This window comes from Meriones unguiculatus, chromosome 1 (assembly GCF_030254825.1).
Source record: "Meriones unguiculatus strain TT.TT164.6M chromosome 1, Bangor_MerUng_6.1, whole genome shotgun sequence".
Lineage (NCBI taxonomy): Eukaryota > Metazoa > Chordata > Mammalia > Rodentia > Muridae > Meriones > Meriones unguiculatus.
Genome location: NC_083349.1, coordinates 60,302,370 through 60,327,642, shown reverse-complemented (window position 1 = coordinate 60,327,642; position 25,273 = coordinate 60,302,370). Strand labels below are relative to the sequence as shown.

General features: G+C 42.7%; 1 protein-coding gene across 6 annotated transcripts in view; it reads left to right on the top strand.

Moving 5' to 3' along the window:
* The window catches only part of Armh3 (armadillo like helical domain containing 3), a 173,951-nt gene that overhangs the window by 82,939 nt on the left and 65,739 nt on the right, over positions 1-25,273 (top strand). For all 6 annotated transcript variants that reach the window (XM_060390550.1, XM_060390551.1, XM_060390548.1 and 3 more), the window contains 2 exons: positions 19,354-19,436; positions 20,282-20,408. In XM_060390550.1, the coding sequence (XP_060246533.1) occupies positions 19,354-19,436; positions 20,282-20,408 (210 nt within the window). The remainder of the gene's footprint in view (positions 1-19,353; positions 19,437-20,281; positions 20,409-25,273) is intronic.

The following is a 25,273-nucleotide window of genomic DNA, read 5'->3' as shown; positions in this document are numbered from 1 at the left end:
CCCTCCCTTTTTTTTCTTTTCCTTTCCCAATTATTTCCCTCTTCTTTCCTTTCCCTTTCCATTCCTTTCCTTTTTTTTCTTTTCCTTTCCTTTCCCTTTTCTTTTTTCTTTCCAACAGGGTCTCACATAGCCCAGGCTGGCTTTGATTTTGCTGTGTAACTGAGACCATCGTTATGCTTCTGATTCTTCTGCCTCCACCTCAAGAGTCCTGGGATATAGGCCTGCATCACCACAGCAAGTGAGGCAGCTACTGTTCTACTTTGTTTTTATCAAGACTACTCAAGTAGTTCTTATAAACTTAATTCTTCAACCCATCTTTTTGGCCTTTTATGACTAGCTTATTTCACTAACATAATTTCTTTCTTTTAAAACTTACTTTATTTTTATTTATTTGTATTTGTGTTCATCTTTCTGTGTGTGTATATGCATGTATATTCAGGTGCCATCAGAGGCCCGATGAGGGGATTGGGTTCCCTGAACTGGAGTTTTAGACAGTTTTTTTTTTTAAATAATTTATTTAATTTTGTTTTATGTGTGAAGGTGTCAGATCCCTTGGAATTGGTGGTACAGAGAGTTGTGAGCTGCTATGTGGGTGCTGGGAATTGAACCCAGGTCCTTTTGCAGAAAAGAGCCATCTCTCCAGCCCCAAGTTTTAGACAGTTTTGAGATGCTTCACTGGGAACTGAACTCTGGTCCTTCTCAAGAGCAACAAGCACTCTTAAATGTTGAGCCACCTCTCCACCTGTTATGGTTTTGTGGTGGAAGAGTACCTTGATGGATCAGGGTCCAAGGATGCTACAGAGATCACACCACACAACAGCTTGGAAGAGATATCTGGGGGAGGGGGGTCCTCTGAGCGAGAACAAGAGAGGAAGGAGGTGGAAGGAGGGAGAGAGAGAGCTCCATGATGGTGTGAGCTTTATACAGGGCCTGCCTGACAGTGGAAATGGGCCACATTTGGCAGCTGGTGAGGACATGCCTGTTGGCACTAAGTAGCTGAGTAGTAGACTGGGAAAATACCTCCTGGTTCTGGAATGTGGACGTCTCTTTACCAGCATTCCTCCTTCTTAATTATTATAGAAGGTGAGGAAACAGGAAGGGTGATGGTGAGGCAGGAATGGGGATACCATGCTCTTTAGACTGCATCCTGCTGTCTGAGGGTGACAAGATCTTTGGGGACCCAAGAAAGCTGGGTCCTGGCAGTGGGCAAGGTGAATTGCAGTGGCTGGATTTTTCATCCAGTGGCCAGATTTGGCACATTTAAAGCAAGCTCCAGCTGGAGTTCTTCTGTGCCCAATCACCTTCTTTGGAGACCTTCAGGTCACTGCTAAAATCTATAAGCTTTTTTCCACTAAACATTTGAAATGTCACCTTCAGCAGATCTCTGAAAAGTTATGAGGACCATTATCTATTAAGTACAACTAAACAAACTTTGCTTGTTCTAGTTACTTTTGTAGCCTAAATTTGAAAACATACAGGAGGCTAAGTAAAACTTATTCCTGCAATTAATTTCATTAGGAGTTAGCATGGCTATGAGTGTAGTTCTGAACACATTAAAGGGTGTGATCATTTATACGGTAACTGATTACTAACTTGCATATCTTAATTATTTTTGACGGTATACAATAAGTTAGTAGCTTTTTATAAGATTGGGATATAGTAGCTTTATCCTTGTTAAGTTTGGGCCTTAAAAATTTGAGTTGAGGATTCTTTAGCATAAAAATATACTATAAACTTTAATACATGGAGTGACTGGGTACTTGACTGACCTTTTATAGTGTACCATTATAGAATATCATCATTTTTTTTGTCTGACTCAATTTATCCAAATAGCTAAAGCTTAACCTGGTGAGCAAAGACAAAGAAATTAGACAGATATTAAGGTGAAACTAAGTATGCCTTAGGAGTTTATAAATCTTATTTATCAAAATACCTTATTTACCAAACATTATTGTTACTTATCTCATTTTTTAGCAGCTTGTTGTCAAATACTATATATAGCATGTTATAGCAAATATAACCTTAAATTTTTATCATCAAACAAAGATCCTTACCAATTCAAAATATTTGAGAATTGTTGCTTTCTTAGTCTACAAAGAGCTATAGTAAAAAACAGCTCATTAGGACTAACTTTTACAGTTGTTGGTCTATACCAGGTGGTCATCTTAAGATGGTAATGAAGTCACATCCATGTACTCCTTAACTTTACTAAAGATGGCTGCCAGTCATACGGCTGCTTACATCTTGATGAGGTCATCAGCCAAGATAAAGGAGTGCCACATGCTTGCTTTTAAAAAACATGTTTTCTTCATAGATCTATTTTTTTGAATGAGACTTGAATCTAAGTTATATATACACATATATACAGAGTTAAATCAAAGTATCTCTATCACATACATGCACACAGAATTGAATTCAAGTTACAAACACACACATAGAGTTGAATCTAAGATACATCTACATATATATGTATAGACATTTATACATATATATTCTAGAAAAGAGTAGAATCACATATAAACACATTTTTTATTGTAAGCCTTTGGTTATAAGTTAAAGCCAAATTTTCTGTACAGATTTATCAATTTTTTAGCCATACCTAATAAACTTACAAATCCTGAGGAAGAGTTTGCAGCATAGTCTTAAGAGATGTTTTTGAAAGCAGAGTGCAGAGAAATCATAGAGATAAAAGATGTAACAGTTGGGTGTTGGAGACCTTTCCATGGGATCATCTGCTTGGGGCAAAAGTTGTTTCAGTCTGTGAGATATTGGAAATTAAGTGAGCCAATTTTTGGCCGTGACCTGTACTTCAAGCTGTGGTAATGAAAATGAGTCCATGGTGGAAGAAAGAGGGGTCAGAAGATGGAACACTGTGCGGGGCTGTTCCTTTTAGACAAGGGGGGGCGCGCAGTATCTATAGTATAGGAACCCAGATGGGTGTAGCAGGCCAGAGCCAAGAAAGTTGCTTATGTGTGTGTGTGGGGGGGGGGCTGTGTGCCAAGGGAGTAGCAGCTTCCAGGAGCTAGAGAGAGTTGTATGGCATAGACAAGGAGAAGAATGGTTAAGGGACAAGGAAGAACAAGCAGGAACTCCACCCAAGGGAGGGTTAGAAGCTTAGAGCTGTAAAGAAGCCGCCGCAGGGCTTAGCAGGCTGCTCCTAGGGGAGGCAAGGAAATTCACACAAGAAGAGAGAGCAGGTTGTTCCAAGGGGAAGGAAGCTTGGAAAGAGTCCCAGGCTGCCACAAGAGGGACTGCAACTCATGGGGAAGATGAGGAGAGGAGAGAGCACAGGAGGAAGGGGGCATGTCCACGTGGGTGTAACAGGCCAGAGGTATAGCAGAGAGAGCTGCCCATGTGGAGGACACATCAGGTAGAGGGACGCAATAGCTGAAGCGTTGGACTGTAAAATTTGGAATCAAATTTTGTGGGTGGCAGAAGCCAGTACAACCTGGGGAGAGGACGCTGCAGGGATGCAAGGAGATGCACCAGCCAGTGAGGGGTGTGTGCACTCTGGGTGGTCTGCTCCCTTCCTCCCTCCCTCCTGCTGTGTACACTCTGGCCCCCACTTTACAACAAACTTGCAGATCCATCAGCCAGAACTTAAAGCAGGACGTTTACATAGTGTAGGGGGAGACCAGACAAAAACAAACAGGGCTTAGAACTGAGAAAGAAACAGAATAACAGAATGGAGAATCTCTTCCCACTCCCCTTGAACAATTGTAGTATTTGCAAAGATCTTAAATAATATTGGGATCTAGGGTGCTTTAGTTGCCCACATTTGGATTTGATTATCTAAGGGATATTGAGGCCAGATTTTATTGCAAAAGCAAATAAATTTGGAGCCCTTTGGGTTGAGTGCCAGGTAGAGAGACTGGATTTTTTTTATGGATGACCCTGTTCCCATGGATGAGGAAGAGAGGAAGGTCCAATGCCTGTAGTCCAAGATATCCCCATGACTCGGGGATGGTGGTTGGGGGTTGGGGGTATGTGTGAGGGAGATCCAAAGAAGGAAGACAGCTGTTCAGTGGGCCATCACCTCACTTCATTGGGGTCAGGGGCTAACAACCCAAAGAGACTTGGTGCCTGGGACCAGGGCTTTTTAGTGAAGCCAAAAGTTGAAAAAGCAAGCTCAAAAATGAAGCCTCATCCAAGGGAAAGGGTGCAGAGAGTGGGATGGGTACCTTCTACTCCCAGAATACCAGAGACTCAGGGCAGCATTTATGCCAACTGAGGAGGGATCACTCACCAGTTGCCGGTGATGTATGGAGGGTCAACAGATGGGTGGGCCAGAAGGTAGATCTGTTGCAGGTGGACTGGAGATAAGGGACAGGGTCCCAGTGAAGCTTTGACCCTGGGTGTGTGTGTGTGTGTGTGTGTGTGTGTGTGTGTGAATAGGCACCAGGAGAGCCTACTGAGTCTCTGTACCAGTGTTAATTTTTTTTTTTTTTTTGCAGTGATCATAGGGCTAAGGAATGCCACAAAGTCTCACCATGCAACAGACCGAACATGAGAAATTTATTGGGGGATGGATACAAAAGGCTGTCTCTGAGCGAAGATAGAAAGAGTGGGGCTGTAAAGGCTCAGGCTTTATAAGTGCACACACATAGGGAAAATATTCTACATGGGGACAGTGGCAGTGTGTAACATTTGGCGGTTGGTGCTGAGTCACATAAGGTGGGTTGGGGGAGACCTGCTTCTGGAATGTGGATGGTGCTTGGTTTACCAACACCAGTTCCTTTCTTCCCACTTCAAGGTGGAATAATAATGTGTTGTATGTAAATAACCCATTGTTTATCTGTTCATCTGTTGTTGGACCTTTGGGATGCTTCCCACATTTGGTCACTGTGAATGGTGCTGTTCTAAACATGGTGTAGAAGTGTCTGTTTAACTTTTTCTTTATTTTTTTCTTTTTCGATTTTTATTGAGACAGGGTCTGCTATGCAGCTCTGACCATCTGGCTTCCCAAGTGCTGGGATTAAAAGCATGTACTACCACCTAATTTTTTGCTTTCAAAATTTTGTGTTTTGAGATTGTGCAAGTTAAGGTGGCCTAGGCAACCTTATGGAATGAAGTCCTGAGACACTTGGAGGACAGAGACTCTCAGCTTACTGGATTTTCCCTTTTGGCAACTTTGATTTGTAAGGGGGTGATTAGTGGAACTCTCACTGAACTTGCAGTATTTTGCTTTTTTTTTCCTTTGCATTTGTTTTATGCTAAATTTATTTCTATGCCACAGTGTGAAGCCTCAGTGTGGCAGGGAGCTCATGTGTGGATGAAGGAGCACTGAAGGTTTGGTTGCACATTAGGGTGTTTTGTTTATCTGGGTATGTTCAATGACTAGAGAATCTATATTCAGACCATTATATTATTCTCTGTATTGCTAAGCATATGCTACAAAAAAACAAAACAAAACAAAAAAACCGCCTTTTGAGGGTGGAGAGGGGCACCAACATATGTCCAGTATGGCACATGTTGCGTCTTTAAAGCGATGTTTTTTCAGGTGAACATATATATGCTCAATAGCCTGGGCAGTTTCACAGCATTCTTAAAGTGAACACCATGAAGGTTTGAACCTCTTGATTTCATGATTTTCTAGATCAAGAAAGTTGGCAAACCATTTGCACAGGTCACTTAAGACCTTTTGGACGAAGAGAAAATGGATTTCTTAAAATATTTATTTATTTATTTATAGGCAAGCTTTCTCTGTGTAGCCCTGGCTGTTCTGGCTTTGTAGAGCATGCTGGCCTTGAACTCACAGAGCTCCACCTGCTTCTGCCTCCCAAGTGCTGGGTTAAAGGTGTGTGCCACTGCGCCCAGAGGTTTTTATTTATTATTACTATTTTTTAATAGTAAAATAGACATTGACTATAAACAAATGTGTTTTTGTTGTTCTCATTTTTGTTTTTATTTTTTAAATAATTTATTTAATTTTATTTTACATGTGAAGGTGTCAGATTCCTTGGAATTGGGGTCACAGACATTTGTGAGCTGCCATGTGGGTGCTGGGAATTGAATCTGGGTCCTTTTAGGAAGAGCAGACACTGCTCTTAGCCACTGAGCCATCTCTCCAGCCCCTGTTCTCATTTTTAAATGGAGTCTCTTGTGGCCTAGGTTAACCTTAAGCACTCTGTATAGTTGAGCATTACCCTGAACACCTGATCCTCCTGCCTTGCCCCCTGAGAGTTGGGATGGCAAGCATGCTGCACCATCGTGTTTGCTTTATGTGCTGCAAACCCTGGGCTCTGTGCTTGTTAGGCAAGAGCAGGATGAGCTGAGCTGTACCCCTAGACAAACGTTTGCTCAGGGCAGGCACCTTATCATCTTATTCTCCAAGCTTGTCCTTGGCCAAAAGGACATTATCTACTGTAAGACCTGGGGTCTCACAGCTCAGGAGTTCAATCACGCCCTTCCCAGAAACTCCCCCAGACCAAGACTCGTTGCAAAAGCAAGAGGTTTATTAACCATTGTACAATGGGGTCACCCCTGCTGGTCAGCAAAGAGTGGCACCGGGAGACAAAGGCCTTTAGGTTTTTAAAAGAAAAATTGCGGGAAATTTGAAGTTGCAGTTTTGGCAATTTAGGATTGGATGAGGAAGTTATAAAATAAGATAATTGGTTAGTCTTAGGAGCTCAAGCTTGGCCAGTCCTGCCAAGTGTGGATGCAGCTGCAATTGAAGGTGGGGTGGTTAGCTCATCCTTGAAGATTAGGGGCTACAGACTTTTGGCTGGAGGTCAAAAGCTACTCAGAAGAAGTCTAGGTTCGTTGCTAAGAAACGCTATCTCAAGGACAAGGGTCTGGTCCTTCTTTTGCTGAGTGAAGGTCATTGCTTGCTTGCCCTTTTTTTTATATCTGTCCTCACGGATAGGGTCACATTTCTTCACTCTCTGGAAAGGTACTAAGAGGCTTTAGCTTAACCTGGACCTAAAACTCAAAACTATAGGCTTTAGAGGACATATAGGTTACAAAGTTAGTCCAACCCTTTCACTACAACAAGCTACACTACTCTTTGTTGAGGGATGAGCAACAGTTGCTCACCCATTGGACCAAACTTTGTTTTCTTTTGCTTTTTGTTTCTTTTTTTTTTTTTTTTTTAAAGATTTATTTATTTATGTATACAGGGTTCTGCCTGCATGTACGCCTGTACACCAGAAGAAGGCACCAGATCTCGTTATAGGTGATTCTGAGCCACCATGTGGTTGCTGGGAATTGAACTCAGGACCTCTGGAAGAGCAGACAGTGCTCTCAACCTCTGAGACATCTCTCCAGCCCATGCTTTTTGTTTCTAAGACAGGGTCTCTCAAGGCGGCTGTGGTGGCACATACCTGTAATCCCAGCACTCTGGGAGGCAGAGGCAGGTGGTCTTTCTGAGTTCGAGGCCAACCAAGTCTACAAAGGGAGTCCACGACAGCCAGGGTTTCTCTGGGTAGCCCTGGCTGTTCTGGAACTTGCTTAGTATACCAGGCAGACCCTGAACTCAAGAGATCCGCCTTCCTCTGCCTCCTGAGTTGGGGCTACAGACGAGTGCCACTCCCCACAGTCCTCCACCCCTAACTCCCACCCTGGTTTGGATCAAACTCTTTACCCATTTGAGTTCCTGTAGAATAAGGTTGTTCTTTAAAATCCTTTCAGAGCAGTTATCAGAAGTGCTAGGCCTTTGGTAAGGAAGGTTTGTGTTCGTTCCTTCTGTCTCTGCCTCCTTAAAGATTATTTAAGTGAGAAATATAACTTAAAGGGTTAAACTAAGGAGGAATAAAAAACACATTGTATTCTTTGTGTCTTCTCATTGGCTACAACATGTACAGTGAGAGCAAATGCTTACAAACACATGACTAATAATGCTGTTTATTCAACCACTCCCTTGTCTTTTGTGGTTATCTTAATTATTCCCTCCATGTACTGCTACTTTTGTGGCTATCCTAGAAACAGTTTTGTCATGTGCCAAGTTGACACCCAGTGGACAAGTTAGATCAAGGGCAGTTTTCTAAAAATGAATGCGTATGAAGAGGGGAACCGGAAACAGCGAGTACAAGCTCTGTGCTGCTGGTGTGTTAGCATCAAGAGCCTGACTACCTGTTCTACAGAGACAGAGAAACAGGGCAGAGGCTGGAGACTGGAGACCTGGGGGTGGATACAGTTGTGAAAGATGTTTGACTGAGCTAGGAAAGAGAGGGAAATAAGGAGAGAGACCCAAAGAGAGTCTGGGGAGAGAAGAGGATTTTGCCTGGAGACAGGACATGGGAACACATGTTCTGTGATGTCTGGCAGTGGAAGCGGAAAGCAGCTAAGAGGACAGAAAGCATCCTGCCTGTTCACAGAAGCTGAGAATGACCAGGCTGGGTTGGGGGGAATCTTTGGCTCAGGTTACAGGAGCAGGTTTCAGACAGAGGAATCCCAAGGTGCAAGAGGAGGCCTGCGGGGGGTGCTGTGGGAATCGGGAAATAGGCAGAGAGACAAGCCTCAGACATGACCCAGGAGGAGGCAGTGATGCCCTGGAGAAGACAGCCTGGAGGAGGTGGAAGAGAGAAGGATGGAAAATGGATGCCCTCAAATGTCCCCTGCTGCAGTTCCCATCTAGGTCCCCTTACCATAGCCTTTGAAGTCCTTGAAACTGCCCCAGACACTTTGGCCTGATATCTAAGCTCTGAGCAAAGGTCTGTGCCTTAATTGCATGGAAACAAACTTGGTTATTAATTGTTTATGCTCAGCTTTATTTGTTTTGGTTCTGACTTTGCCTGTAGGTTACTCTGGCTTCTTGTAAAGTCCATTATCCAATCATATTTATCAGTGGACTACGGGAGGGGCATAGAGTGAGAAGAGGGAGGGAGGGTGGGACTGGGAGGAAAAGAGGAAGGGGGCCGCAAAGTGAATAAATTGTAATAAATAAATAATTTAAAAAATTGAGGTGGGTAGTTCCTGAGGAATATATACCCAAGGCTGTATTCTGTCATCCAGTCTCTTTTCCTCTTTCTCTCTCTCTCTTTCTTGGAGGGAGAGCGGAAGGGGAAAAGAGGAGGTATGGGGAGAGGGACAGAGACAGATGCTGTACCATGTATACTGGTGTAGGTCTAGAATCCTAGCACTTGGGAACTGGAGGCAGAAGGATCAGAAGTTCAAGGTCAGTCTCCTCTTTGTAATGAGTTTGAAGTCAGCTTGGGCTACATGTCTCAAAAATCAGCCCAGGATGACCCCATCTGCAATGGTCTGGGCCCCTCCCTATCAATCACTAATTAAGAAAATGAACATAGAAACTTGCCTATAGGCTATTCTTACAGAGGCTTTTCTTAATTGAGGTTCCTTCCTCTTAGATGACTTTAGCTTGTGTCAAATTGACATTAAAGAAGCCACCAGAAGGGCCAAGTGCAAATGGGGACAAAATGCCAGAAAAATACCCAGGAGCATCTTGTAAAGAAAGTTATCAGTAAGAATCTAGAGAAACATGGAAGCAGTGTAGCCACCAAGTTGAACACAGCATTTATGGCGAGGTAGTTTTGTTCCTTTCCTGTCGGCCTGCTCCATTGTCTTGGTGATGCAGAGAGCACTGAGTTGGAGACAAGTTTCTAGTCCTGGTTTTATCACCACCTAGTTTGGTGTGCATGTTTTATTTCACTATGGCAAAGATCTGATAGAAGCAGTTTTAAGGGAAGGTTTACGTTAGGGCTGCAGGCTGGCGCAGGGAAGGCTCAGTGGCGGGAGTGCCGCACCTGGCCTCGGCATGTCTGCAGTAAAGGGAGAGGTGAAAACTGCTGCTCCTGTTTCTCCAGGGCCCCCCACCCGTGCTGCCACCCACGTTCACACGGTGTCGTCCCTCTTTAGTTACACCTTTCTGGAAGCACCTTATAAGATATACCAAGAGGTGGTTTCCATGGTGATGCTAAATCCAGTCAGATTGACTCATTGTCAATTTGTTTAACCATCAGTGGGTGGGAATGGGGTGGGATGTGTGTTTTTTTTTTTTCCTAAAACACGAAAAATTGGATGAAATGACCTCTTGAGATCCTTAATTCTGGAAATTTATTCTTAGCCTTAGTATGAAGGGAGTTCTAAGTGTGAAAGGCCGAAGGGGGAAGAGAATATGTGTGTAGTGGTATCCCCACGCAGTTGATGTAATGTGTGTGAGGTCAGTGAGGTGGTGGAGAAAGCAGGATTTGTAGGATATTGGGTGCATTTTCTCCAGAAGAGGGATTATTGCCATAGGCTTCTTGGAGCCAACTTTAAGGTCACTTTGTTTATTTTAGCTACCTGTGATAAATTCCTCTAGACTAGGCTCAGTAGCTTAGCCACTTGCCAAGTATGTGAATGGACCTGGGTTCAGTTCTCAATGTTGCAACCAACCAGCAAACAAAAAGAAGTAGTGTTAGGGCAATGGTTCTCAACCTTCCATCTTGTGAATCTTTAATGCACTTCCTCACATTGTGGTGATCCCCCAAACCATAAATTTATTTTTGTTGCTACTTCATAACTGTAATTTTGCTGCTGTTATGAATCATAATGTAAACATCTGTGTTTTCTGATGGTCTTGGGCCAAGTGAGAGAGGTCTCAACCCCCAACTTGAGAACTCCTGTTCTGTAGGTTTATTTCACTTCATAGTGGCCTTTGGGAGACAGGAGGCTGACCTGACCTAGCTCATTAGGGTTAAACACATATTTCTGCAGTTCTTGCACACAAAGCATCCAGCACATACTCAAAGCTTCCCAGCACTGGGCTGTCCTCCATACTGCTTGGCTCTGCCTGCATCTGCAGCAATTTGGACCCAAGTTGCCTGTTGGCTTGTGCTAGAATTACTTTCTTCTCTCCTCATTTTATTACTTTGTCATTCCTAACTCTGAATCCCAGGGATCAGGACTATCAGTAGACCATCATAAGAACAAAATTGTTCCCACTTCTGTCCTCCAGACTTCCTGCCCTTTAATTACCACAAGCCACTGCTGAAGCTGCATCTTTGCCATTGTGGATTGTATACATATTAAAGCTGTGTCTTTCTCTACCCCTTATGTTCTACCCTTCTCTTTCTCGTGTCTCCTGTGAGTTTATGAAGTCTGTTAGATGTTCATCAGTTCTCATGTGAGTGCTAGGATTGAGGGAGAGAAGAGGGTTAGGTTTCTGAGGCAGTGTAAAGAGACAGAAGGCAGAGGAGAGCAGAGCCTGTCTATTAGCACACACAGTGAAGGTCAGCCTCTTTCCTGTGGGAATCTGAGGGCCTGCCGGGAAGAACCCCTTATAGGGGTGGGGTGAGGGACTTCAGAACGAGGAAATTGTTGCAACCCTACGGGGCTGTGTGGGTCTGCAGTCTCTCCTTTCTCAAACTGTTTGTTCAAGGCAAGACAGATTATCCTGGAACATAGGTTTTCCCAACAGACATTCCTTCCCCAGTGCTGAGCAAGGTCAGCCGTAATCTCACAACCATGGCACTGTATCAGTGGGTAGCTTCCCCCAGCTGAGCAAGCTGATTTTCAGCAAGGGCGTAGGTTTGGGCTGAGGTTAGTCTTTTTTTTTTGAGACAGGGTTTCTCTGTGTAGCCCTGGCTGTCCTAGAACTCACTCTATAGACCAGACTGGCTTCGAACTCACAGAGATCCACCTGCTTCTGTCTCCCAATGCTGTGATCAAAGGTGTGCTCTGCCACCGCCTGGCAAGGTTAGTCATTTTTTTTTAAAATAATTTATTTACTTTTTATTTTATTTGCATTGGTGTTTCGCCTGCATTTGTCTATGTGAGGGTGTCGAATCCCTGGAACTGGTGTTACAGACAGTTGTAAACTGCCATGTGGGTGCTGGGAATTGAACCTGAGTCCTCTGATGTTCTTAAGGTGCTGGGAATTGAACCTGGGTCCTCTGGAAGAGCAGGCAGTGCTCTTAACCCTTGAGCCATCTCTCCAGCCCCAAGGTTAGTAATTTTTATGTGGCTCTTCCCTAGCCAGCTTCTATTCCCAGAGCTACTAGTAGCAGCCAAGAAGACTGATCTGTTATAGGTGCCTGTGGAGCTCCCCCATCCCTGCTTGAGTCAAGTCCAGTATGTCACTTGTTAACAGACACCATCAAAAGGCAAGCTACCCATCAACCGCCTTTCTAACACAAAACCCTAGAGAAATTTTCTTCAGACAGGAGTAGAAAACATGAATCAGGGTGCCTGCCTTCTTGTCTCTCCTTGCTCTTTGAGGGGAATAGTGAACATTTAGAACATAATGTAGGCGCAGTCGGGCTCTGGTACTGTCCTTGCCTGCTGTTTCTTAGATGGCTGTTATATGGCAGGCAGCCTCTGCAAGTCACTTCCCCTCATCTCTCCCTGCTGTTCCAAATCAAAGTGCACAAACCTTCTCTAAGAACAGTAAACGTCACACAAAGTACAAGCAGCATGGGAGAATGGTAAAAAAATAAAAATAAAATGTGGTTTTAGAAAATAAGTCAAGCCAGGCATGGTGTTGTGCTCCATGTAATCCAGTACTTAGAGTGAGGCAGGAAGATTGTGGATTTCAAGTTGGCCTGGCCTGCCTTGAGATTTTCTCAAAAATTAATTAGGGCCTAGAGAGATGGCTTAGTAGTTCAGAGAACTTGCTGTACAATTATGAGGAGCTAAGTTCAAATCCCAGCACCCACATAACAGATAAGTGTCATATTCATGCCTATAATTCCTGCTCTGAGGGTGGGGCTGGTGGGGTAGGGGTGGGTGGAGACAGAGGATCTTGAAGTCAGCTTGTTTCCTGCTTATCAAAGAAAAAATGTCAGATTCAGGGAGAAGAAATGGCTAAGGCTTTCTTCGGGGATGAGGACAGGGAGGTTTAGGACAAAAGAGGACTATAGACTCTAGATGATTTTCTTGTTTCCTACAAAGAAGGGTAGTAGGTGCAGGGCAAGGCAGAATGGGCACTGAAGTGAGATTCATGGACAGATGTCCTAGGTCAGTGGTTCTCAACCTGTGGGTCAAGACCCCTTTAGGTGTCAAATGACCTTTTCCCAGGGGTCACCTAAGACTATTGGAAAACATAGACATGTACGTTACGACTCATAACAGTAGCAAAATTACAGTAGCTATGAAGTAGCACAGAAATAATTTATGGTTGGGGGTTACCACAACACGAGGAAATGTATTAAAGAGTCACAGCATCAGAAATATTGAGAACCACTGTTCTAGGTGAATGAGTACAAAGCAACTGAAAATGTCTTTTGCAAAAGTGTTTAAAGGGGCTGGAGAGATGGCTCAGAGGTTAAGAACACTGGCTGCTCTTCCAAAGGTCCTGAGTTCAATTCCCAGCAACCACATGGTGGCTCACAACCATCTATCATGAAGTGTGGTGCTCTCTTCTGGCATGCAGGCAGAATACTGTGTGAATAATAAATAAATCTTTTAAAAAAGTGTTTAAAGTTGCAAATTATCCTAGGGACTTGGTGGTATTTTATCGTTATCAAAATTGCTTGAATTTAGGCAGTCTCCTCCTTCAGTGTCAGGCAGAGAAGAATCTTCCTGTTAAATGTTGCTGTCAGAGTGAACAGAGCAAGAGACCCTTTTGTTTGAGCAACTACAATACTTAAGACACAGGAATGGGGGTACTCACAGGTTAGGAATGCTGGCTGCTCTAGGAGAGGAGTACAATTTGGTTCTTAGCACCCATGTTGGACAGCTAACAATTGCCTGGAACTACAGCTACCCACGCTCATATACACTTACATGTAATGAAAAAAAAAAAAAAACTGAAAAAAACCCACCTTAATAAAAAAGATGGCCAGAGGTTAAGAGCACTGGCCTCTTCCAGAGGTTCCGAGTACAATTCTTAGCAACCACATGGTGGCTGCTGACCGTCTAGAAAGGGATCTGATGCACGTGTACATGCAGACAGAGCATTCAGTACATTAAAAACAAAACAAAGCAAAGAATAAAAAACAACCCTATTTTTTTCTTGTTGTGATACTAAGAATTGAACCTAGGTGCATGCATACTAGGTAAGTGTTTTACAGTTGAGCTGTATTGCCAGGTCTTGGTTTGTTTATTTTTTTTGTTATGGCTCCTAAGGCCAACCCTATGAATACAAGGTCTCACTAAGTTGTTTCTATGGGTCTAAACCTTGCTCAGCCTGCCTCTGCCCTAGAGCTGGGATTACAAGGGTGTGGACCACAGCTGCCAGGACTTGCCCATCTTTTCAGGAGCTTCATGAGAAGTAGCACTGCTGTGGCTTCTGCAGTGTGGCTGCTGCATCTGGAAACCATTTAGCTATCCATATAGCCCTTGTAGCAGTGACGTTTGAAACATGTGAGACTGAAACTTGCTGACAGTAGATGCTAGTAGTGTGAGGAGGAAGGGACCCCTACTTCTACCTGTAAACTGAGAAAGTTTGATGGGGAAATTACCATGTGGGAGTAAATTTGGAACACTAAGATGTCAGTTTAGCAGTCACGTTTCTGAGCTTAATTGCTTGTAAGAAGTGGAAAACTGAAGTAGATTTTTAAAACCTTAAATGGGCTAATGAGCAGACACGCCTGGGAAGATTACTGTTTTGTTTTGTTTTTTTAAAAAGACATGGTGTTATTTATCCCAGGCTGGCGTGGATCTCACTATCTAGCTAAAGCTTGCCTTGAACCCCTAATACTCCTGTTGTTTCTACTCAAGTACTAAGATTAAGGGGTGTGTGTGCTACCACACTGGCCAACTTTTCTTAAATATACCAGTTTATCTGTGCTAGAGATTGAACCAGGTCCGTGGTAGTGCTAGACAAACTGTGTAGCATTGAGCTACATTATCTAGTCTTGAATCTGCTTTTAAAAGACCATGGGCCTGTGGCACAGGCCTGTGATTCCATCTAGTCACAAGCCAAGTCAAAGCACTTGAGCAACTTAGACCCTACCTCAATATAAAATAATGAAGAGCTGGGAATATGTTTCGGTAGCCAAAGCACTTGCTGAGCAGATATGAGGGCCTAATTTGAATCACCAGGACCCAAGTAAATGTTTGGCATGGTGACGTGTGTCTACAGTCCCAACATTCCTTCTGTGAGATGAGACGCCAGAGACAGGAGATTCCCCAGAAGCTTGAAGGCCAGCTAGCCTGCCTTATGCAGTGGCAAACTATTACATAGAGACATATACCCAAGGCTGTCCTCTGATCTCCAAGCACAGACCTGAACATACATTATTCATACACAGCCATTATCACACACACACACACTCACACACACACTCACTAAAAAGAGAACTGTAGTCAGGTGGTAGTGGTGCACGCCTTTAATCTCAACCCTCGGGAGACAGGCAGGCAGATCTCTGTGAGTTCTAGGACAGCCCTGCTGTTGCACAGAGAAACACTGTTTAAAAAAACAAAACAAAAGGACTATAGCTAAGTGGGTAGTGGAGACTTGCCTGGTTACTGCAAATAAATAAAAGACCTTGGCCAAAGGCAGCAAGAGTGCACACGATAAAGACAAGCATACACACATAGGATTATGTTAGACTATATAGAACAAAAATAAAAGCAGTGTGGACAACCTACAGTATGGGAGAGAAATTGTCCAACTGTTTGTCTGACAAAACATTAAAGACTTGTTTTAAAGATTTCTTTTTTGAGCTGGGTATTTGAGCTGGGTATGGTGGTAGAGACCTTTAATTTCAGCACCAGGGAGGCAGAGGCAGGAGTATTCTTTGTGAGCTCAATACCAGCCAGGGCTTCATACTAAGACTCTCTTTAAAAAGTTATTTTTCAGCCAGGAGTGGTGGCACATGCCTTTAATTCCAGCACTCTGGGAGGCAGAGCCAGGCAGAATTCTGAGTTTGAGGTCAGCCTGGTCTACAGAGTGAGTCTAGAACAGCCAAGGCTACACAGAGAAACCCTATCTTGAAAAACAAAACAAATATATATATATATATATATTAATTATGTGTATGTATAGTGGTCTTTGCACCTGAGTGCAGGTGATGGCAGAGGCCAGAGTATTGGATTCCATTGGAACTGAAGTTAAAGGAAGCTGTGAGAGCCTCCCTTCCAATAAGTGCTCGAAAACAAAGTTGGGTCTTGTGCAAGAGCAGTAGAGGCCCTTAACTGCTGATCCATCTCTCTAGCCTCCTGACAAAAGATTGATACCTAAATTTATATGGAAATCAAAAACTTAACAAAATAAATACAATTTTAAAAGTGAGCAAGAGTGTCAGGTGGTTATCCTAGCATTTGGGAGGTGGAGGCAGAAGGATCAGGAATTCAAGACCAGCCTCTATATAAAACAAAGTTTGAGGCTTGTCTGGGCCACAGAAGATTCTCTTTCACAAATATAGGGGGTTCAGTTAAAAGTGGGCATGGGTTTGGAAGTACAGCTCAGTGGTAGAACACATACTTAGGATTTACAAGGCCCTGGGCTCACTCAAAGCAAGTGTCATCCTCAACTGTATATTGGGTTGGAGGCCAGCCTGCCTCCCTCCATATATGTGTTTGTGTTACAGACACACAAGATTTATATGGTAGCATTTGTCTGTAATCCCAGCACTCAGGGACAGGGCAGGAGCATGAGCCAGACTCTGTCTTTTGTTCCTTTCTTCCTCTTCTATTGTGACAAAGTCATGACCAAGGCAACTTACAAAAGAAAGCATTTAATTGGGCTATGGCTTCAGGGTTTAAAGTTTATGGTTACTATTGCTGTGATGAAACACCATGTCCAAAGCTTCTTGGGGAGGAAAGGATTTATTTGGCTTAAGGAACTCATAAGGGCAGGAACCTGGAGGCAGGAGCTGATGCAGAGGCCATGGAGGGGTGCTGTTTACTGGCTTGCTTGTCATGGCTTACTCAGCCTGCTTTCTTATAGAACCAGGAACACCAGCCCAGGAGTAGCCCCACCCAAAACGGGCCAAGCCCTTCCCCATAAATCACTACTTAAGATAATACCTTATAAGCTTACCTGCAAGCCCAGTCTTATGAGGGCATTTTCTTGATTGAGGTTCCCTGCTCTCAAATGACTCTAGTGTTTGTCAGCTGGGCATAAAACTGGCCAGCATAAGAGTCCATGACTTCTGTGCAAAATACACAGCAGCTCACACCTATACAAAAGCAGGAGGCAGAGAAAGTCACACTGGCAATGGTGCAAGTATTTTGAAACCTTAAAAACCTATCACCTGATGAGGGCCAGTGTTTTGACCTGCTCTGTGGTGACCTGGGCCGGTTTACCACTCCTTAGGCAACCTGGTGGTCTCCTGCTATTGGTGCCGAACATAGTGTGGACACCCAATCGGCCTAGCGCACTACGGCCCAGGACTCCTGGACTCAAGTGATCCTCCTGTCTCAGCCTCCTGAGTAGCAACAAATCAAGTAATCCAATTAAAACATGGGGTACAGAGCTAAACAGAGGATTCTCAATAGAGGAGTTTCGAATGGCAGAGAAACACTTAAAAAAATGCTTAACATCCTTAGCTCTCAGGGAAATGCAAATCAAGACAACCCTGAGATTTCACCTTACACCCATCAGAATGGCTAAGATCAAAAACTCAAGTAACAACATGTTGGAGAGGATGTGGAGAAAGGGGAACCCTCCTCCATTGCTGGTGGGAATGTAAACTTGTACAACCACTCTGGAAATCAATCTGGCACTTTCTCAGACAATTAGGAATTGTGCTACCTCAAAATCCAGCTATACTACTCCTAGGCATATATCTAAAAGATGCTCAAGTATACAACAAGGACATTTGCTCAACCATGTCAGAAGCTGGAAACAGCCCAGATGCCCCTCAGTTGAGGAATGGATACAGAAATTGTGGTACATTTACACAGTGGAATACTACTTAGCAATTAAAAACAAGGAAATTGTGAAATTTTCAGCAAATGGTGGAAACTAGAGAAGATCATCCTGAGTGAGGTATCCTAGAAGCAGAAATACACATGTTATATACTCACTTATAAGGGGGTATTAAACATATAATACAGGATAATTATACTAAAATCTGTACACCTAAAGAAGCTAATCAAGAAGGTGGACCCTGGGTAAGATGCTCAATCTTCATTCAGAAAGGTGAATGGGATGGACATTGGAAAAGGGAGAAAACAGGAAACAGGACAGGAGCCTACCACAGAGGGCCTCTGAAAGATTCTGCCCAGCAGTGTATCAAAGCAGATCCTGAGACTCCTAGCCAAACTTTTGGGCAGAGTGCAGGGAATCTTAGGAAAGTAGGGGGAGATAGAAAGACCCGGAGGGGACAGGAGCTCCACAAGGAGAGTAACAGAACCAAAAAATCTGGAGCCAGGGGTCTTTTCTGAGACTGATACTCCAACCAAGGACCATTCATGGAGATAACCTAGAACCCCTGCACAGATGTAGCCCATGGCAGCTCAGCGTCCAAGTGGGTGCCCTAGTAAGGGGAACAGGGACTGTATCTGCCATGAACTCAGTGGCTGGCTCTTTTATCACCTTCCCCTGAGGGGGAGCAACCTTATCAGGCCACAGAAGAAGAAAATGCAGCCAGTCCTGATGAGACCTGATAGGCTAAGTTCAGATGGAAGGAGAGGAGGACCTCCCTTATTACTGGACTGGGGAAGTCACATAGGAGAAGAGGAGGGAGAGAAGGAGGGGGCTACAGCTAGGATAGAAAGTTAATAATAAATAAATTTAAAAAAAAGAAAAGGAAAAAAAAATAACCTATCACCAGTAACATACCTGCTCCAAAAAAGCCACATCTTCTAATCCTTTTCAAACAGTGCTACCAACTGGGAATGAAATGTTTCGATATATGACCCTATTTGAGGCCATTCTCATTCAAACCACAACAGCTTTCCCTACCACCAAAACAGTTGCTTACATAGGAGTGAGATATTTCTCAGCCCCAGGAAGAAATGAAGTCCTGTCATTTGGCGGGAGAGAATTAGACCCTGTATGTTCTTATTCTCCCTCCCTTGCTGGTTCCTTCCTCCTGCCTAAGTAGTCCCTCCTGCTTGTGGTCACGTGTGTTAGTCTCTTATGTCCCCACGCCCTCCCTTTACACTTCTTCCACTCGCCTCATACTCTTTTGCTACTTTCAGGTTCTCCACACACACCGACACTGTGTGTGTCTCTGTGTCTCTGTCTCTTTCTCTCTTACATGTTAACAATAATGAAGGCCTTGGTTACTGAGACTCACTTCAAACCTATAGCTTTCCATAGAGCTTTTTTATTACCCTTATTTGTTTATTTGAGTGTGTGTATCTGTGTGGACACCTGTGTGGAGGTTGGACAACAGCTGCTGGAAGTCAGATCTCTCCTACTGTGTGTGGCCTGGAACCACTGAGGGCATCACACTTGGTAGCAAGGGCCTTGCCCACTGAGCCATCTTGCTGGCCCTTACTTACTTTTACTGATCACACTCATGATTTATATTGATTATGATTTGAATAACTTGTGTTTTTTTTTTTGTTCCTCTAAAGCTTTGATAAATTTGCTGAAGTTCCTTATGTCAAATGAAACTGTACTTTTGGCCAAACACAACATTTTTACATTGGCCCTTATGGTGAGTATTAATAAAAATGTTGTTTTTCTGAAGCCAAAATAGTAAGGCAGAAATGGGCTTGTTTTAGTAGGAGCTAAGGTCTGGGTTCTAAGCTGTATTTTCCTTGTGGATTTGGCCTGGGAGGCGTGGATACAGGTCACATGTCTGTATGAATATTGAGTTTTTTCCCAGCTGAGAAACTATACTGTATTATTGCACTTTCTATGTGGGTACATAATAAGGTTTCTAGAAACCTCCCAGCCAGGTGAGTGGTTCCATCATCACTGCACTTGGTTTCTGAAGGATACATAGAAATGCATATCTGGCTGGTAATTCAGGTGAGAAGGAGGCCACTGAACCTTTTAATTGTCTGCCCAGCTTATAAATGTTTAGTATTTGGTGGGGATGAAAGTCCTGATTTTGTAATAGCTGCTAATTGCAGAACTATGCCCAAGATGGCCAATTTTCAGCTCTTAGCATGCAGGGTTGAGGTAGCACCCTATTATTATATTATATTATATTATATTATATTATATTATATTATATTATATTATATTATATTATATTATATGATATTATATGACATTCCTCTACATGTATAAATTATATATAAGTTTTCAAAGCATAGATGAGAATAAAGGTAGAGAATTAATAAGAAATATGAAGTTTGATTACCTTTATTTTATATAAATTGTTAGTTTATATCAATGAATTTTTAATAATAATTGTTTTACAACCCATTTACAAAGTCCCCAAAATTGTGTATATTTGCAAATCAGTGGGAGATGACTGTAGCTTACCACTAGTAATGCTTTCCTGATTTACATAGCCTGATGCCTGGGTATGGGCTATTGCTTCTTTCTCAGATTGTGAACCTGTTTAATATGTTTATCACATATGGTGACACATTCCTGCCAACTCCGAGCAGCTATGATGAGCTTTACTATGAAATTATCCGCATGCATCAGAGCTTTGACAACCTTTACTCCATGGGTAAGCATTTTTTTTTCTGCTCTTTCTCTGCACTGCTTGCCCACACCCCTTGCTCCCAAACCCCGCACTGGCTGTCTGGTAGGTAAAAGGAAAAAGATTGTCTAGTTGGAGAGAACCTTTGTGTGTTATAGAAATAAATTGCTCATAGCCAGGCATGGTAGTACATGACTTTAATCCTAGCACCCACATAGCAGAGGCAGACAGGTCTCTGTGAATTCCAGGCCAACCTGGTCTGCATTATGAGGTTTTTGGACAGCCAGAGTTACAGACCTTGTCTGAAAAACAGTAAACAGACTGTCTCCTCTTCTCAGGCAACAGGAAAGCCTATGTACACCTTTTGCTTTCAGGTACTCAGACTTCATCTCAGTGGAAAGCTGTGTAGATGTCTGCCCTTTGTTGATGTGGAGAGAGAGGAGGGAGTTACAGAGACAGATAGACAGAAAGAATGAATATTCTAGAGAGAGGCATATTCATTGAGTGCCAGAAAGATGGTGGTGATTGAGTGCAGAGTTGAGAAATTCCCTCAGTCAGCAAAATACTTGTCTTATAGCACATGACCTAAGTTTGATCTCCAGTACCTACACACTAAGTTGGCATGGTGGCACATGCTATGGGGAAGTGGGGTTTACTGGCCATTTAGCCTAGCCTGCTTGGTGAGCTTCAGGCCAATTAAGAAAATACATGCTAGCCTAGTGCTCTTATCAACTGAGCTACAGCCTCATCTCCTTTGTTTTCCTTTGTCATCCTCCTCTTGATGACCTTTTGGAAAAAACAAAGTGGAACAAAACAAAAACCTTGCTTGTGCTTGGGGTCTTATGTTATGAAAAATGTAGGAGGTAAAATAAATAATAAAATGTGTTTTCAAAGGGCCAGTGAGGACTGAAGACATGGCTCAGACATTAAGAGCACTTACTGTTCTTGCAGAGAATCTGGATTCAGCTATCTGTAAAACATATCAGTGATTCAAAACCATCTATAGCTCTAGTTCTAGGGGATCCCAGCCCTCTGGCCTCTGCAGGCACATGCGCCCATTCACATGGTGTATATAAGCTCAGGCAGGAACAAACCCATATAAACAAATATTTTTAAAAGTGTGTTAAAGGGGGTAGGGGCATGAGCTGGCTCAGTTGGTAGTAACAGTACTTGTCATACAATCACTGGAACCCATGGTGAATGAAAGAACAGATTCCTAAAAGTTGTCCTCTGAATGCTACATGCACACTGTAATTGTATTTTAACCTAATGCTATTATTTATGCAGTAAATCATGGAAAATAAAAATAATACACTTATTAGAGTCATAAGAAAAAGACTGAAGGAACTTACCCCAAACTGTGATTTTAGGCTGAGGATATAATTTAGTTGATAGAGTGTTTTCCTAGCATGCAGGAAACCTGGGTTCAATCCCCACCACTCTATATAAGGGCACATATGCTGGCACATGCCTATATTCTCAGCACTCTGGAAGATTTGAATCAGGAGAATCGGAAGGTCAAAGTCATCCTCGTTGATATAAAGAGTTCTAGGCCAACGTGGGCTTCTTGAGACTTTGTCTCAAAAAGCGGGGGTAGATTGGCTGGAGAGACAGCTCTTTGGTAAACTATTTGCCTGGCAAACATGAAGACCTAAGAGGAATTCCTAAGAGGAATTATCAGATATAGCCATATCAGCAGTGTCATCCCAGCGTTTGGAAGTTAAATCAGGAGAAATTTGAGTTGTCTGGGCTACATAAGACTCTTAAAAAGAAAAAAGTAGGAAGAGGGCGTTGAGGATGTAGCTCAGTTGGAAGAATGCTGCCCAACATGCACGGAGCTCTGGGTTTAATCCCAGCCACTGGGAGGTGGAGACTGAAAGCTCAGGAGTTCAAGGTTATGATGGGCTTCACAGCGGACTTCAGAGCCAGCCTGAGGGCAGGAGATGCTGTCTTGAAGGTTTTTAAATTGTACTTGTGGTACATGAGGAGGTGTGTGCATGTGTACTTGCATGCGCCTGTGCACATGTGTGCACTCAGATATGTGATACAGGACAGAAGAGGGCATCGGATGCCTTGAAGCTGGAGCTACAGGTATTATTGAGATCCCTGGCTCCTTTTGTGAACCCCAGGAGGTAAACCCTGGTCTTCATGATTAACCATTTCTCCAAAAAATTACTGAACTTCCTTTCCTCAGATCATCAAAGGAAAACTATGAAAGATCCCACTGATTTCACATAATATACCTTTCAGAACAATGATCGATATTATATTAACATAATGTATAACAGAACAAATCTAACATCTTTACTATGAAAATCATGTTTACATCTAAACCAGGAGAGACTTAAAATGATAGAGAAAATCAGTAGTTTCTAGCATTGAAGGAATCCCAGTGGGGTAGAATGTACCAACAGTCTCAGCATTGAGGGGATCCAAGTGTGTTAAGACATGGCAGCTGCCTCAGCCTTGATCCTCTTGTGATCTCCACAGGCACCCACACTCAGAATACACACACACTAAAATAAATTAAATTAAAATAAAATAAATCTTTAAGAAAACTTTTTAAAAAGTATCAGTAAGCAACTCTTCCTTGAGAAGCATGTAGCCACACATGGATCTGTCTTAATTCTTCTGAGATCTTCTGTATCTCCTATCCCTTTGCTAAAATCGACATTAAAATTCCTATTTTAAATTGTTGAAATACTTTTATATTATTTTTAATCGGTGTGTTTGTAAATACTTTTATATTATTTTTAATCGGTGTGTTTGTGTGAGTATATGCTATTTGTATACAGGTGCCCATGGAGATCAGAGGTGGTTGTGCACCATCTGACATGCTGCAACAAACTGCAGCCAGGACCTCTGGAAGAGCAATACTTGCTCTTAACCACTGAGCTGGCTCTCCAGCCCCATCAAGATATCTTTAATAAAACTTCCAACTTAGGTTTACTATACAAGAAAAATTACCAATAAAAATTGAGGCCTGGGGTGTAAGAGCAGCTGGTAATGTGCTTGCCATACAAGTATGAGGACCAAAGTTCAGTCTTCATTTGGAAGGATGAAAGGAAGGAAAGAAGAGAGAGAGAAAGAGAGAGTGAGAGAATGAGAATGCCAGCCAGCCAGCCAGCCATAGTGGTTTGTGCCTGTTATCTCAGCTCTGGGAAGACAGAGAAGCAAATCCAATGGTCTTGCTAGCTGGCTACTCCCCTAGCCTAGTCTACTCAGTAAGCACCAGGTCAAAGGGATACCATACTCTGTCTCAAAGCTGGGGCTATTTAACATCCTGTCATGTTAGGAGGAGGTGTCATGGGGTCTCACTTCTCCATGAGGACTTATAAGCAGTTACTGCTTGAGGGAACATTTTCTTCAGTGTTTTAACTACTACAAGGTGTCCTTGTTTCTGTAAATAATCCTAATGAAACTTATTGGACCACATATATAAAAAATGAAGTAGAAGCTCCCTAGTTAGGAAGAGGAAAGAGATTAGCAGGGGTGGGAGGGAGTAAGAGAGGATATAGGAATAAGTATGATCGGAATTTTTTCTGTGTGTGTGTGTGTGTGAAATGTCAGAATGAAATACGTGTATTATTAACATATGCTAATAAAAACATTTTTATAAAACAAAAAGGATGTAACTGAGGAACCCTAGCTGAAGTTGACCTCTGGCTCCATCCACATTTACGCATTCATACACACCTATTAACATACCTGTAAACATAGAAACAAATACATATCTGATCTGCTGAAGTGATTTGTTCATTATAAAAATAAATTTGCATATATATTGGGTTATCCCTGAGTTGGCGCTCTAGAACTCTAACTTGGAAGTATTCCAAGTTGCTCTCACTAGCCTAATCTTATCAGAAAAGCAGCACTTATACCATTGTTTTGCTAAAGTCTTTATCTTGTTTTCTCTTTCATAAAATTCCACATATTTATAAAACCCAGACCTTTCAAAAACAAATGTGGAGCCAAGATGAGCTTCCCCCCCCATTAATCAAAACACACACACATACAGACACACTCTCTCTCTCTCTCTCTCTCTCTCTCTCCTTCTCAAATAAATGTTTGAAAACAAACCAAAAAATTCTCCAAACAGCCCCCTGAAGGGATTTCAAAGTCAGCACAAGGCAACCCAAAACCAAGTTCTCAGTACTGAAGAGATTTACTTGCCCCAGAAGGACAAAGTGCAGGGAATAAGAGACAAAGTCAGGACACAGAAGAAGAAGAAGAAGGGAAAGTGGAGAAAGGGGGCAAGGGAAAGGGAGAAGGGATATTTGTCCCAGAGGTTTAAAAAGAGACCATGTATAACAAAATAAGTGGAGGGGCCACCTAGATGGATTGGCAGGTAATGTTGCTTTCCTCTAAACCTGACAACCTAAGCTCAGTCCCTGGGACCCACACAGTGGAAGAGAATCAGCTTCATAAGTTGTCCTCTGACCTCCATAAACATGTACTTTACACTCACACATAAATTAGTAAAAAAATTTTAAAGGTGCTGAGTGAAAGAGAAGTTCATCTTTGGTCTTTATATGCACTTACATGTGTTCCTATACACGAGTGTACATTGGGTGCATACAAACACAGCAAAAACATACTTGAATGCCTGTTGGAGTCCTTGTGCTATAGGGTCTTTTCTAAATGGCATGGTTATAGTGCCTACATGGCTTGAAATCATAGCTGTCCAGGGATGTGTTCACTTTTGTGTTTATGTGATATTTTCTCCCCCAGCAACTGCGTTTCTAAAAGAGAATTTGGTCAGATTGTGCATACTTCCTACTGATTCATTTTGCAGGTCACCCATGTAAGCTAGAAGAGCAAAACAGCTTTCCCTGTTTGAAATATTGATCATTCTCTATCTGGAAAGATTATTTGTCCTATTTGTCTGTGTA